The sequence below is a fragment of the Canis aureus genome, chromosome 2 (assembly GCF_053574225.1).
Source record: "Canis aureus isolate CA01 chromosome 2, VMU_Caureus_v.1.0, whole genome shotgun sequence".
Classification (NCBI taxonomy): Eukaryota; Metazoa; Chordata; class Mammalia; order Carnivora; family Canidae; genus Canis; species Canis aureus.
The window spans coordinates 28,194,373-28,210,388 of NC_135612.1; the positions used below are offsets into that span (position 1 = coordinate 28,194,373).

Consider the following 16,016-nt stretch of genomic DNA (forward strand, 5'->3'; position numbering starts at 1 on the left):
ACTTATCTCCAAATGTTTCCTGTCTAACACAGTTTTTGAACACAGCCAGGGGCATAACAATGGTTGAGTAGATAATTGATAACGTTCTCTAATAGTTTTCAGAAAGACCCAAAACCTTCAAGATCTATATGGCTTTCTAATGGGGAAGATCCAGATTCCATTCTGAAGCAATCTCCTCATCTCCTAGCACTCCACAAATCACACAAAATAGCCCATTGGCCGTTCAGTATAAAATGCTTTTCCACACAAAGTGTGAAACTTTTTTTTTTCATTTTATATTGATTCCTATATAGATAACTCTAAAAAGCACCCCTCATCACCATTTATCCATGGTAGCAAGTTGTCTTTTAAAAAAGATAGCAAAATTTATTGTTAAAGTTCTTTCTGTATTTAGGTATACATGTTTTAACTATAATGAATTTTGTTTTTGTTATTAGAACTGGTTCTGCAGTCAGGTTTGGCTGCTTGCCACTGGAAAATTAATACTGGAGAGATAAGGGATGATGGGAGAAGAAAATGCCTGTTTTATTTAAGAAGCCAGCAGCCTGGGATGATGGTGGACTAACATTATAAAGACCATCTCCCTGTTTTGGCAAAGGTAGACAGCTTAAAGGGGAAGGTGAGGGACCTGGGGGGGGGGTGAGTGGGCTGCCTGTGGCTGATGCTGGTGCCCTGGTGGTTTATTGTACATTGACATGACCCTGAGGAGATTGGTTGGCATCAGTGGTGGCTGTTTATGAATGTGGTCAGGCCTTACCTTCTGGGAAAGTCTGGTCCTCAAGGCTGGTGATCTGCAGATCTCAGGTAAGTTAGTTTGACTACAGACTAAGGGACATAAGTCAGCAAGCAAGGAGTGTGTAAGCTTGAAGCCAATTAACCCTTAATACCTGTTGGAATGCAGTAACAGTAAGTTAGTGACTTCTGTTATCATGAATTTATCCTACGTAGGAATTCCAATCAATCAGGCCTTTTCTATGGGTTGGTGGTTTTGTTTTTTCCCCAGCAGTCCTGTCTTAAATAACATCAAGTCCAGCTGTCTTTGAATTTTTATCTGGCTTCATAATAAAACTATAGTTTGTTCTCACCATCTGGATCACACTGGGGAAGATAATCGGACTTTCATTTTGCAATTATTTTAACCTTGGCCAATGGAAACTTTCAGTTTCCTGTGAAGGTCAGTAATTTCAAGTTGTAATATCTGTAGAAATCATACTTCATTGTGGGCTTAGCCTAGGCAGTCTGAACCAGTAAAGGAGTGAACTGGGAGATGTCAAACAGAGGGTATGTGAGGATCTCTCCCGCTGCTTCACTAAGAGGTTAGGAGGACTCGCTGCTCTCAATCCTAAAGGTTTTGTGTGCAGAAAGAGCTGTATAATTCCTAAATGTTGGTGGCAGAGGACATTTTTGGCATGAGATACTGTTTCCTTTCTTCTTTGGCCAATAAGGAAATTAAAGTTGTTTCTTCTTTCATGAGAACGCTTCTGAGAATTTTCCCCCATCATATTGTAATCTCTCTTTTTTTAAATTATTTTATTTTTTCATATTGTAATCTCTAATTAAATCTCCTCTGTAGAGATGTGATTTGTATATCACAGATCCCCCATTTCCTGGGTAAGATGAGAGATGCTTGTTTGGCTCCTTTACGTAGAGCCTTACCCATACCCCTCTGGGGTCAGCCTTCCCTCCTACTCTAACTGTTCCTGGCCTCTGACTAGCTTCTCACACTTACCTAGCCCGTATCCTTGGCATCCTGGTTAGATAGATCTGTTGAGCCTCCTTTATTAGTTAAGTGTCTCCACTGAGGAGTCAACACTCACCTGTTTGTTGTAAAGTGTGTGACTAATAAATGTAGAAGTCCTGTAGTTTGCATGATTCCTAATTTTTTTTAAAACACATAAGAATGGACTCAAGGTTATCACTAGAGCAATGTCACTCTCACTTGTGTTGCGTTGGGAATAACCCTGAGTGTGCCCAGGGGAACATATTAGGAATAGGAACGTCATCCATCATGTGTTAGATAGAAGGAGGAAAAACAAGGTTGAAAACCGTAGTATTAGAGAATAAGCTCTTTGATCAAAATGTCTATATCTAATTTTGGAACCCACACAGGGCCTAGCATGATACCTCACACATAGTAGGGCAGTCAATACATTCCTGAGTGAACTGAGTGCAATCCAAGGTTTGACTCGTTTATTGGAGCACTATTCTGAAGAAGGGGGGAAAAGTGCAACATTTTGGGCTTGTTTTGACATCACATTTCAAAAACCCAGGTTTCCTTCTTGGAAGAAGCTTACTAAAGGTAGAAATCGAGTAGTACGTTGCTCACTACCATCCAGTACTGCTGTCCAGAGCCATTAGATACAAGGGTCGCTTTTGTAATCTACCATCGCAATATCGTGCCTTATGGTTTTCTGCCCAGGTGGTTCTGGTAAAATTGTTATCACAAGTTATTACCTTTAAGTCTAACCTGTTATGAAGGAAAGGGTGGCAGATATTGTCATTTGAGGACTAAGAAATATTTGTCTAGATGTTTGATCTAATCTGTATTTTTATTTGATGTGTAATTGGCGAGAAAATCACAAAGACAAATTTAAATGCTTGCATCTCTAACCTTGTCACAGTGTCTGAGCATTCATTCATCATCATTATCTTGGATTCCTGCAGCCAGCAGACTTCATAGGAAAGCAAGCACTGAAACAGATTAAAGCCAAGGGGCTGAAACGGAGACTGGTCTGCCTCACCTTGGCAACGGATGATGTTGATCCGGAGGGAAATGAAAGCATCTGGTTTGATGGCAAGGTGAGTGCTGAGGACCTCGTGGCCAGGGGCCAGCGCAGCTTTTCACCAGAAACCCTCCTTGTCCCTGTTTCCTTTTGGAATCCTGTGTTTTGGGGTTTGGGGTTTTGTTTTGTTTTGCTACTTATTTATCTACTGGTTGGGTGACACACTTTGATTCCTGAGCTGACATTCAAGAAGCAGAAATCGGTTAACTGAAAGGAAAATGAAATGCTGCTCATTTTTAAAAACATAAACTTCTCTATGCCTTGATGAAAGAAAATAAAACCAAGGCTTAAAATACAATGGACAATGAGGAAGGTATAATTGAGAGGATCAAATGATCTCCTTTCCACCACTTTGATATCTGTGAATGCAGGAGATGGATTTTATTTTTAAAAAAATTGGCATTCTGGTTGCGCTTTTAAGGGATCTTTGAGAAGGAAGTAGTTCTAACCTTAGCACATCTTCAGAGAAAAAAAAAAATTCCAAATGAAAATCTCCATGACAACAGAGGGCAGAGCCTTAGAAAGTGGTGTGAAAGGTAGAAACCATTTAGTTCTTCAGAAAGTAAATGTGCCTTCTTCCCCTTTGGGGATGTTGTATCTTAGTCTGCCTGTCGGTGTCCAGTAAAACCAGATAACTCACCAGCAGAGCCTCGGGTGTTTGACTTTTTATGACTATTTGTGAGACCCAGTTTGGCTTACGATTTTGCTGTGTTTTGGTTGGTGTTGGAGGCAGATGTGCACCTTCTGCCTAGGCTGGGGGTGAGCACGTGGCCTTCAGGTCTCGTCTGAACAGCTGGTCCCTGTGGAACCACTACCCAAAGACTCAGAGATTCGGAGCCTGGGTTTTCTCTCCGACACTGCAGCCTACTTGATACTTGTTTCCATTGCCCTCTTCTCTTCAGTGGCAGAAAGAGCCCTGGACGTGGGGGAAGGCCAGTGGCATCACATCTCAGTCTTTGGATGACTAAAGAAATGGCTATGTGGGCTGAGGCATGGATCTGCCCGACGTAGAACTAACATCTGCAGAGGCTCTACTATGTGCTGGATAGTTGTTATGTACCCATTTAATTTTATGACCCCCTTCCCAGATAGGTATGATCATCCCATTTTAGAGATGAGGCTTTGGGGTTCAGAGAAGTGAAGTAACTTGCTTGAGGTTGCACAGCTAGTGATGGACAGAACTGACTTCTGACCCAGGTATAGTTGGCCACTGACTTGCTTAACCTTCCTTCTAAGCCATGTTGGCTATCCTCCCTGTCTCTGTTCATGTCCCACTGTCTTCTCTTCAGCCACTAATCGTAGACCCACAGTTTTCTACATCCCAGAAGCAGGTGGATGTTATTAGACACCGTGACGGTAACAGACTTTTCTCAGATTTCAAGCTCTTTCTTAAGTATCTCACCCTTAATTGTGCTGAGTTCATTCTCTTTGAGCCATCCTGACTCTTACCCCACTGTCTCCCCTTCCTTTCTGTTCTAAATCCCTGGGTCAGACCTCTTTTCTTAATAGGCTTTTCCTCATACTTCACCTTTGCCCACAATTGCCGCTGATAAGCACCTCTGTCAGTAACCAGCTGCTTGACTTGACCTGATCTTAGCCTCTCTGGGCCTTCATTTTCTCATCTACAAAATGATGAGATCATGTCTTAGGTTCTTTGCACCTCTAATTAATTTTTTCTGTAGTCAGCAAATTTCCCCATCTCCTCTTTCTACTAGTTCTCATTTTTTTACTCTGTTCTCATCCTGCTTTCTAATATGGTCCACGCCAGCCCTTGCACTGGCTTTCTGTTCTGGCCGTGGGATGACACATTATGCTATTGTTTTGTTTTGTTTTCTTTTTCTTGAGAGATAGAGAGAGAGGGAATATGTGAGCCAAGGGGCTACGGTGGGGGTGGGGGCGTGGGGAGGGGGTGGTGGTGGTGGTGGAGGAGGAGGGGGATGGGCAGGGGCAGAGGGAGAGAGAGAATCCTCAAGCACACTCCCCGCTGGGTGCAGAGCCTTACACAGGGCTCAATCCATGACCTCAAGTCACAATCGGAGCCAAAATCAAGAGTCTGACGCTTAATCGATGAACCACCCAGGCTCCCCTATGCTATCATGTTCTGTATGCAACCCCACACCAACCCTGATGAACACAGTATACACCTGACTCCCAAATTTAAGTGAAAAGCCTGGAACTTATATCTTAAACTTACAGAACATTCCATGCCAACTGTATCAAAGATGGGAAGGGATTTGCTGAAAACCCGAGTTCTACTTTTTCCTTCTTTTGCTGTATCAGTGTGCTGAGTTTACCTGCTATATTTTTCATCTTTCCTCCCATATGCCATCTGCTTACAGAGCTGTTACTCCAGTTGTAGTTGCCTTTATAAATAAAATAACCCCTGAATTTCCTGATACCCGCTTGTCTGTTCTTTGATGCTTAGTAGGATCATCATCTTATGATGCAGATGAATTTTCTGGATCCTCTATATACTCTGGAATGATAGGAAATACTTTGTGCTTTTATTTCCTGACTTTGTTGGGATTTGTACTACCTTTGTTATTCCATTCTTGCAAATACTCAGTGAGTGGCAGAGATACGGTACAAATTTATAAGGTACAAATTTGTTATTCAACAAATCTTACCACAACATGACAAAGATACCCTAGGCACTGGAGGTGCGGCAGTCAACCAAACAGATGAACATCTCTGCCTCCATGTATCTTACGTTCCAGGGGAGAGAAAGCTAGACCGTGAACATACTAAATAAGAGAAATGGCACATCTGAGGGTGGTGAGTGCCCTGAGGAAAAGGAAAGTCCAATGGAGAGATGGGCAGTGATTCCGGGGTAGATTACAATTTTAAATAAGGTTTAGTTCATAAAAATCAAGGCATAAGGGTGGGTATGAAAAGGGCTTCTGTTAGAAAAGCAGCTTTGCTGGAAACTTTGAAAGATGTTTTGTGGGAATGTGTTTGGAGAGTTGAGGAAGGTCTCCTTTTTATTACTTAGAAACAAAAACAGGACAGCCAAAGAAACACAATATATCATCCGACTTAAATTACATTCTCTCCTCCAAAGCCATCTACCCTCAGCTCCGAAAGTCAGAGGGGTCTTGAATTCTCATAAAGAGAGGAATGAGAAGAGGCTAAACACAAGTGAGGATTGCTTATATTGGTAAAGGGAAAGCCAGTGTTTAAAACAGGATCTGAAAACGTCTAGGCAGAGGGTAGGCACAGGTTGTTCTTGTGATTCACAGAGCAAAAAGAAGAAATGGATTTAATTGAATCTGGAAGATTTTAAGGTAGAATGATATAAGGCTGTTGCTAGGGAAAACCTTTCTTTAGAAATTTAGTAATAAGATAAAAGGAAAGGCTGGCCTTCTAAAATACTCTGGGCTACTCAGCATTGGATTAGAGAGAAATCGAAGGAGAAATGAAAGTAATTTAGCAGAAAGCAACATATTAAATATATTAAAAATAACACTCCTAAAATAAATATGCTATTTCTTTACATTACTGATGCAAAAATAACTGCAAGATGAATCACTGCTAGGGTTTTAAGAGATCGGAAGGCCTGGGGAAATGGTTCACACAATCTCTGAAGAGGAATGGCAGATTTTTGACCCAGTGAGTTAGGGGATTTAGCCAAGAGCCTTGCTTTGGCCTCTTCTTGTTTTCTTAAGACGCTTGCGCAAGCAAATCGGGTTACTTCTCCAGGGCTCCAAATACAGACCTCAGGTTTACAGACGAAGGCATGAAACCAAGATTACCAAGAAAGTCTTTCCAAAAGCTGTGATTAAAACTCCAACCTTCCTGACCCAAATCCCTGCCTTATGTTCCTTAACAATGATCTAGAGGAGATAAACCACTTTAAAGCACATGCCTTGTCTCAGCAACACTTTGGTAGTTAATCTGCCAGAGGAGAAGCCTCTACTAATGAATACATTTATGTGGTTGTTTTTTTTTTTTTTTTTTTTTTTTCATCAAACCCTCATAACAAGTTCAGAAATGACGGGGCACCTGGGTGGCTCAGGAGTTGAGGGTCTGCCTCCAGCACTGGTCGGGATCCTGGGGTCCTGGGTTCGAGTTCTGCATCGGGCTCCCTAAATGGAGCCTGCTTCTTCCTCTGCCTGTGTCTCTCCCTCTCTCTGTGTGTCTCTCATGAGTAAAAAATAAAATCTTAAAAAAAAAATGAGTTCAGAAATGATATGGAGAGCTTCTGATGTGGAGTTTCAATGAGATAATTACAAACTGAGGCTATAGAGCCAGGAGTCTATATTTACTGTTATAAATGTGTCGGCTTCTAAAAGATGAGAAATGCTGTAATAAGACTGTTGACTGTAGGGGACTCTTTGCTGAGGCAGCTGAAAGATCACCAGGCAGATTCATGCCCATGAATATTTTTGAGCACCAGCTACAAGCTGCTTGCTGTGGGAAACAGTGCGGCTCTAAGGGTTAGTGCAGCGTTGTGTAGCCAGGAGAAGCCGGCAGGAGTAGGGCTATATATCATATCTTGCTTTTGTTGTCTTCCTTTTACAATTTTTAAGTACGGTGTTTTAACTTGACATTTTCTATCGCTTGTGTGTGTGTGTGTGTGTGTGCGCGGTTTTACTGTTTCTCTTTCATCTTTTCCTTTAGATCTGGTTTCAACTCGTCCTCTTATCTTTGTAACAAGACTGATTAGATTTTTTGCTGCCATAAAGCCTTTGTTTTGATCTCCTCGGTTTTGTTTCTTTGCTCAGTACTTTTCTCTAGTTGGCCATCCCATGTGATTCTGTTTCATCTTCCCTAATTTTGATTGCTCATGCCTGACTCCATGTCTCCACTCATCCTGGGAAGTTTCATCCCCCTTCTCCACCTCCCTAATTCCATCCACCTTCCAAATGTAGAACAAATTCTGGCTTCCTGGTTCTATTTTCTTTTTTTGTATATTTTTTTTTAATTGGGGTTCAGTTTGCCAACATATAGCAGAACACCCATTGCTCATCCCATCCAGTGCCCCCCCAACAGTACCCATCACCCAGTCACCCAACCTCCTGCCCACCTCCCTTTCCACCACGCCTTGTTCATTTCCCAGAGTTAGGAGTCTCTCATGTTCTGTCTCCCTCTCTGATATTTCCCACTCATTTTCTCTCCTTTTCCCTTTATTCCCTTTCACCATTTCTTATATTCTCCATATGAGTGAAACCATATAATGTTTGTCCTTCTCTGATTGACTTACTTCACTCAGCATAATACCCTCCAGGTCCATCCACATTGAAGCAAATGGTGGGTATTTGTCATTTCTGATGGCTGAGGAATATTCCATTGTATACATAGACCACAGCTTCTTTATCCATTCATCTTTCGATGGACACCGAGGCTCCTTCCACAGTTTGGCTATTATGGACATTGCTGCTAGAAACATCGGGGTGCGGGTGTCCTGCCATTTCACTGCATCTGTATCTTTGGGGTAAATCCCCAGCAGTGCAATTGCTGGGTCGTAGGACAGTTCTATTTTTAACTCTTTGAGGAACCTCCACGCGGTTTTCCAGAGTGGCTGCACCAGTTCACATTCCCACCAACAGTGCAAGAGGGTTCCCCTTTCTCCACATCCTCTCCAACAGTTGCTGTTTCCTGCCTTGCTAATTTTCACCCTTCTCACTGGTGTGAGGTGGGATCTCACTGTGGCTTTGATTTGTATTTCCTTGATGGCAAGTGATGCGGAGCATTTTCTCATGTGCTTGTTGGCCATGTCTATGTCTTCCTCTGTGAGATTTCTCTTCATGTCTTCTGCCCATTTCATGATTGGATGTTTGTTTCTTTGCTGTTGAGTTTAATAAGTTCTTTATAGATCTTGGATACTAGCCCTTTATCTGATAGGTCATTTGCAATTATCTTCTCCCATTCTGTAGGTTGTCTTTTAGTTTTTCTGACTGTTTATTTTGCTGTGCAGAAGCTGTTTATCTTGATTAAGTCCAATAATTCATTTTTGCTTTTGTTTCCCTTGCCTTCATGAATGTATCTTGCAAGAAGTTGCTGTGGCCAAGGTCAAAAAGGGTGTTGCCTATGTTCTCCTCTAGGATTTTGATGGATTCTTGTCTCACATTTAGATCTTTCATCCCTTTTGAATTTATCTTTGTGTGTGGTGTAAGAGAATGGTCTAGTTTCATTCTTCTGCACTTGGCGGTCCAATTTTCCCAGCACCATTTATTGAAGAGACTGTCCTTTTTCCAGTCTTTTCTGCTTTGTTGAATATTAGTTGACCATAGAGTTGAGGGCCCATTTCTGGGTTCTCTATTCTGTTCCATGGATCTATGTGTCTGTTTTTATGCCAGTACCACACTGTCTTGATGATCACAGCTTTATAGTACAACTTGAAATCCGGCGTTGTGATGCCCCTGGCTCTGGTTTTCTTTTTCTTTTTCTTTCTTTCTTTTTTTTTAATTTTATTTATTTATGATAGTCACACACAGAGAGAGAGAGAGAGAGAGAGAGAGAGGCAGAGACACAGGCAGAGGGAGAAGCAGGCTCCATGCACCGGGAGCCTGACGTGGGACTCGATCCCGGGTCTCCAGGATCGCGCCCTGGGCCAAAGGCAGGCGCCAAACTGCTGCGCCACCCAGGGATCCCTGGTTTTCTTTTTCAATATTGCCCTGGCTATTTGTTTTTGTTTTTTTTGTTTTTTTTTTCTGATTCCACACAAATCTTAAGATGATTTGTTCCAACTCTCTGAAGAAAGTCCATGGAATTTTGATAGGGATTGCATTAAATGTGTAAATTGCCCTGGGTAGCATTGACATTTTTACAGTATTCTGCCAATCCATGAGCATGGAATGTTTCTCCATCTCTTTGTGTCTTCCTCAATTTCTTTCAGAAGTGTTCTGTAGTGTTTAGGGTATAGATCCTTTACCTCTTTGGTTAGGTTTATTCCTAGGTATCTTATGCTCTTGGGTGCAATTGTCAATGGGATTGACTCCTTAATTTCTCTTTCTTCAGTCTCATTGTTAGTGTATAGAAATGCCACTGATTTCTGGGCATTGATTTTGTATCCTGCAACACTGCTGAATTGCTGTATGAGTTCTAGCAATCTTGGGGTGGAGGCTTTTGGGTTTTCTAGGTACAGTATCATGTCACCTGCAAGGAGGGAGATTTTGACTTTGCCAATTTGAATGCCTTTTATTTCTTTTTGTTGCCTGATTGCTGAGGCTAGGACTATGTTGAATAGCAGTGGTGAGAGTGGACATCCCTGTCTTGTTCCTGATCTTAGGGGAAAGGCTCCCAGTATTTCCCCATTGAGAATGATATTGGCTGTGGGCTTTTCGTAGGTGGCTTTTAAGATGCTGAGGAATGTTCCCTCTATCCCTACTCTATCTCTGAAGAGTTTTGATCAGGAATGGATGCTGCATTTTGTCAAATGCTTTCTCTGCATCTATTGAGAAGATCATATGGTTCTTGTTTTTCCTCTTGTTGATATGATCTATCACGTTGATTGTTTTACATGTGTTGAACCAGCCTTGCATCCTGGGGATAAATCCCACTTGGTCGTGGTAAATAATCTTCTTAATGTACTGTTGGATCCTATTGGCTAGTATCTTGTTGAGAATTTTTGCATCTGTGTTCATCAGGGATATTGGTCTATAATTCCTTTTCGGTGGGGTCTTTGTCTGGTTTTGGAATTAAGGTGATGCTGGCCTCATAGAATGAGTTTGGAAGTATTCCATCCCTTTCTATCTTTGGAACAGCTTTAGTAGAATAGGTATTGTTTCTTCTTTAAATGTTTGATAGAGTTCCCCAGGGAAGCCATCTGGCCCTGGACTTTTGTGTCTTGGGAGGTTTTCGATGACTGCTTCAATTTCCTCCCTGGTTATCGGCCTGTTCAGGTTTTCTATTTCTTCCTGTTCCAGTTTTGGTAATTTGTGGTTTTCCAGAAATGTGTCCATTTCTTCTACCTAATTTATTGGCATATAGCTGCTCATAATATGTTTTTAAAATCGTTTGAATTTCCTTGATATTGGTTGTGATCTGTCCTCTTTCATTTGTGATTTTAATTAGAGCCTTTTTTCTTTTGTTTTTAATAAGTCTGGCTACTGGTTTATCTATCTTAAGAATTCTTTCAAAGAATCAACTCCTGGTTTTGTTGATCTGTTCTACAGTTCTTCTGGTCTCTATTTCATTGAATTCTGCTCGAATCTTTATTAACTCTCTTCTTCTGCTGGGTGTAGGTTTTGTCTGCCTTTCTTTCTCTAGTTCCTTTAGGTGTAAGGTTAGCTTGTGTATTTGAGTTTTTTCCAATTTCTTGAGGGAGGCTTGTATTGTGATGTGTTTCCCTCTCAGGACAGCTTTTGCTGTATCCCAAAGATTTTGAATGGTTGTACCTTCATTCTCATTAGTTTCCATGAATCTTTTTAATTCTTCTCTAATTTCCTGGTTGACCCTTTCATCTTTTAGCAGGATGGTCTTTAACCTCCACGTGTTTGAATTTCTTCCAACTTTCTTCTTGTGATTGAGTTCAAGTTTCAAAGCATTATGGTCTGAACATATGCAGGGCACAATCCCAATCTTTTGGTAGTGGTTGAGACCTGATTTGTGACCCAATATGTGGTTTATCCTGGAGAAAGCTCCATGTGCACTTGAGAAGAATGTGTATTCAGTTGCGTTTGGATGTAAAGTTCTGTAAATATCTGTGAAACCCATCTGGTCCAGTGTATCATTTAAAGCTCTTGTTTCTTTGGAGATGTTGTGCTCAGAAGATCTGTCATTTGCAGAAAGCGCCGTGTTGAAGTTTACTGGTGTAAATGTATTATTATCTAAGTATGTTTACTGTGGTTATTAATTGATTGATATACTTGGCAGCTCCCACATTAGGGGCATAAATATTCATGATTGTTAGGTCCTGTTGTTGGATAGATCCTTTAAGTATGATACAGTGTCCCTCTTTGTCTCTTACTACAGTCTTTGGGATAAACTTCAATTTATCTGCTACGAGGATTGCTACCCCTGCTTTCTTTTGAGGACCATTTGAATGGTAAATAGTTCTCCAACCTTCCATTTTCAGACTGGAGGTGTCCTTAGATCTAAAATGAATCTCTTGTAGACAGCAAATAGATGGGTCCTGCTTTTTTATCCAGTGTGAAACCCTGTGTCTTTTTTTTTTTTCCCCCTGTGTCTTTTGATGGGATCATTTAGCCCATTCACGTTTAGAGTTAATATTGAAAGATATGAATTTAGTGTCATCATAATACCTCGTCAGTCCCTGTTTTTGTGGATTATTTCTTTGGACTTCCTGTTTCTTTTACAGAGTCCCCCTTAATATTTCTTGCAGAGCTGGCTTGGTGGTCACATATTCTTTCAGTTTCTGCCTGTCCTGGAAGCTCTTTATCTCTCCTTCTATTCTGAATGAGAGCCTTGCTGGATAGAGTATTCTTGGCTGCATGTTCTTCTCATTTAGGACCTGGAATATATCCTGCCAGCCCTTTCTGGCCTGCCAGGTCTCTGTGGAGAGGGCTGCTGTTAATAGGATATTTCGCCCCATAGAAGTTAGGGATCTCTTGTCTCTTGCTGCTTTAAGGATTTTCTCTTTATCTTTGGAATTTGCAAATTTCACTATTAAATGTCAAGGTGCTGAATGGTTTTTATTGATTTTAGGGGGCAACCTCTATCTCCTGGATCTGAATTCCTGTTTCCCTCCCCAAGTTAGGGAAGTTATCAGCTATGATTTGTTCAAATATGCTTTCTGGTCCTCTGTTCCTTTTGGCGCCCTCTGGAACCCCAATTAAACGTAGATTTTTCCTTCTGAGGCTGTCATTTATTTCCCTTAACCTTTTCTCTTGGTCTTTTGTTTTTCTCTTTTTTTCCTCAGCTTCCTTCCTTGCCATCAACTTGTCTTTATGTCATTCACTCTTTCTCCTACCTCATTAACTCTCGTCATTAGGACCTCCACTTTGGATTGCATCTCATTTAATTGATTTTTTATTTCAGCCTGGTTAGATCTAAATTCTGCAGTCATGAAGTCTCTTGAATCCCTTATGCTTTTTTCCAGAACCACCAGTAACTTCATAATTGTGCTTCTGAATTGGCTTTCTGACATTGAATTGTAACCCAAATTCTGTAACTCTGTGGCAGAGAGTACGGTTTCTGCTTCTTACTTTTGTGGTGAGTTCTTTTTAGTCATTTTGCTCAGTGCAGAGTGGCTAAAAACAAGTTGTACTTGTTAGAAGCGCAAACTCTTCTCTCTGTAGCGTTCCAGCTGTTCTCTCTCTAAATCTCAAGTCGAATTCATAGGTTTTCAGGATGCTTTGGAAGTTATCTAGGTAAGTTGATGGGGACAGGTGACTTGGGGACCCTACTCCTCTGCCATCTTGCCCCCCACCCCCGGCTCTATTTTCTTGTATGTTATGCTAATTCCTCAACCAGGTTGGAAGTTCCAGAGGGTAGGAACTAAACCTCACTCGTTCCCTAGAATGTCCAGAGAGGTGTTTTGTATGAGGTAGATGTAGAGAGGGTAAACTTAACATTAAGTGCCTAACAAATGCCAGGAATTGCTAAATGCTATATATTCATAGAATGTTCACTTCACATCGACTATTGATATGTCAATAGTTTCAGCACTCTTTTGGCAAGCCATTTCCTCAACCCCAGCAGGAACAGTTGACTACATTTACATTTGGATATTTAGAATTTTTTCCCCTGGTGTCTATTATTGCCATGACGAAAGAGGATTTTTTTTTTTTTTTTAGTTTAAAATGAAAGTATTTGAGTCTTTTCCTCTCTGATCTCTTGGCATGAAAGTGAGCAAAATAGTGCCGGCTATTAAAAAAAAAAATAGGTGCTATTTAAAACTGAGAAGTTTGAGGGGGTTGATATGTATTTTGAAAATAATTTTTCATAACTTTTAAACCTAATATTCACAAAAGTAAAGTTTACTTCCTGGCGTTAGCCCCATGGGCAATAATCCCTAAAACTTGCAGATTGTAAATCAAACCTATGTTTTAAGTGTTTAATCTGGAGAGGAGGACCATAAAGCTGATGGCCAAGATGTTGAGGGTTACTGGCTCTTGTTTTTCAGGTGGTTGGCAACACGACATCTGGAACCTACAGTTACAGCATACAGAAGAGTCTGGCGTTTGCCTATGTCCCTATAGAACTAAGTAAAGTAGGACAACAGGTGGAGGTTGAACTGTTAGGCAGAAATTACCCAGCAAGCATCATACAGGAGCCCTTGGTATTGACTGAACCAACCAGAAACCGACTTCGGAAGAAAAGCAGAAAGGACAAAATTTGAAAAAAGACCTTCAGCAGGCAACTGAATTATGTTAGCTCTATGACTGTACTAAAAATCATAACTGCTTTTTGGGAGAATATAAGAAATCAAGAATTCATTCAACCCCTCAAAATCTAGATTTATAATCTTGATGAAACCTTTCTCAGCTCTTTCCTAAGTGAGAAACAATAATGGATTAGTGATTAACATTGTTCTTTAAAATGTAGACGTTGGAAATGAATGTTTTTATTAACCTATATTGTTAATGAAACTCAGCAAAACATTTAGGTGTTTGCTAGTATATAATCACTATTATAACTCAATTAGAGGACATTGTGTAATTTTAGGAATATATGGTTCTTGTGACCTGAAAACAAATTGTTTTACATAAAAATAAATGCAGTACTATTGATGGATTTGTTTCATTGAAAGCAGTAGTTGAACAAGGGATAGTTTTAATATTTTATAATATATATACAGTGAAAATAGTAAAATTTAATATTGATACATAAATTTTTATTCAGTTCTCCAAAATGCTTATTTTCCTAATGAATTCCCTGAATGCAGTATTATGGAGCATCATTATTGTCCTTTGAAAGGTTGTTTTAGAAGAGTAATTGCAAAAAAGAACAGTCTTCCAAAGGAAGCAGTGCTTGCAGACCTTTTGAAATGAAGCTGAAACATAGATTGTCCCAGTAAAAACACAGTTTGAATACTGAACACCTCTCTTTGGGAAAGAATTAATGCAAGTTGACATCACATGTGCCGTTCTGAATATCATTTCACAAAGCATTTGACAAAGCAGGTCAAACGAGCTTAAGAGCTGACAGGATTGCCCTTAGTACTGTGTACAGCAAGAAAAAAATTATTTAGAAGTAATTCTCTGATAAATTTTTCAAAATTGAATTTAGTTGACTGAACAAATCAAATGTTTTTTTTTTCCTTTGGTAAAAGGTGGCTTATCACTTAAAATTTGTTATATACACATTTGTTAAACATTTATTGAATCTTTCCTAGGTATTAAAGTTGAATGTGAAACATAAAATGTATTCTAATTACAGAATTTTAAAATAATTTCTTGTATGTTTTACAAAGGTACCAAGTTTATATTTAAAATACTTCATTAAAAAAATAAAATACTTCATTAAAGCAATCATATATTAGAATTCCAGCAGGCCCTTCATTTCATAATGTATCTTTTTGTATGAGAAAAGAGCAAAATCTTGGTAATAAAATTTGATCATCTTGATAATTTCCTAATTATCAAGAATATTATCTTGGTGTAGTCACTATGGAAAACAGTATGGAGGTTCCTCAAAAAAAGTAAAAATAGAAGTGCCATCTGATCCAGCAATTCCATTTCTAGGTATTTATCTGAAGGAAACAAAAGCATTAATTCAAAAATCATGCCATTTGTGACAATGTGGGTAGAACTAGAGGGCATTATACTAGGTGAAATTAGAGAAATACAAATGGCATATGATTTCACTTATATGTAGAATCAAAGAAACAAAATGAACAAACACCATAAAACTCATATACAGAGAACAAATTGGTGATTGCCAGGGTGGAGCGGTGTTGGTGGGTGGGCAAAATGGGTGAAGGAGGTGAAAACGTACAAACTTCCAGGTATAAATACACTTTGGGGACCTAATATATATCATGGCGAACATAGTTAATATAGTATGGAATATTTCAAAGTTTTTTTTTTTTAAGTTTTATTTATTTATGATAGTCACAGAGAGAGAGAGAGAGAGGCAGAGACATAGGCAGAGGGAGAAGCAGGCTCCATGCACCAGGAGCCTGACGTGGGATTCGATCCCGGGTCTCCAGGATTGCGCCCTGGGCCAAAGGCAGGCACCAAACCGCTGCGCCACCCAGGGATCCCTATTTCAAAGTTTTTAAGCGTAAATCTTAAGAGTTCTCATCACAAGGAAAAAAATGTAACTTCATATGGTAATGATTGGTAGCTAGACTGGTGGGATCATTTTACACCAGGGAATCATTAA

At 40.0% G+C, this 16,016-nt stretch overlaps 1 protein-coding gene across 5 annotated transcripts in view; it reads left to right on the top strand.

Annotated features, from left to right (window-relative positions):
* The window catches only part of DMGDH (dimethylglycine dehydrogenase), a 68,028-nt gene extending 52,863 nt beyond the window's left edge, over positions 1-15,165 (top strand). For all 5 annotated transcript variants that reach the window (XM_077867087.1, XM_077867067.1, XM_077867057.1 and 2 more), the window contains 2 exons: positions 2,665-2,799; positions 13,813-15,165. In XM_077867087.1, the coding sequence (XP_077723213.1) occupies positions 2,665-2,799; positions 13,813-14,028 (351 nt within the window). In that variant the 3' untranslated portion in view covers positions 14,029-15,165. The remainder of the gene's footprint in view (positions 1-2,664; positions 2,800-13,812) is intronic.
* The last annotated feature ends 851 nt before the right edge of the window (positions 15,166-16,016 follow it).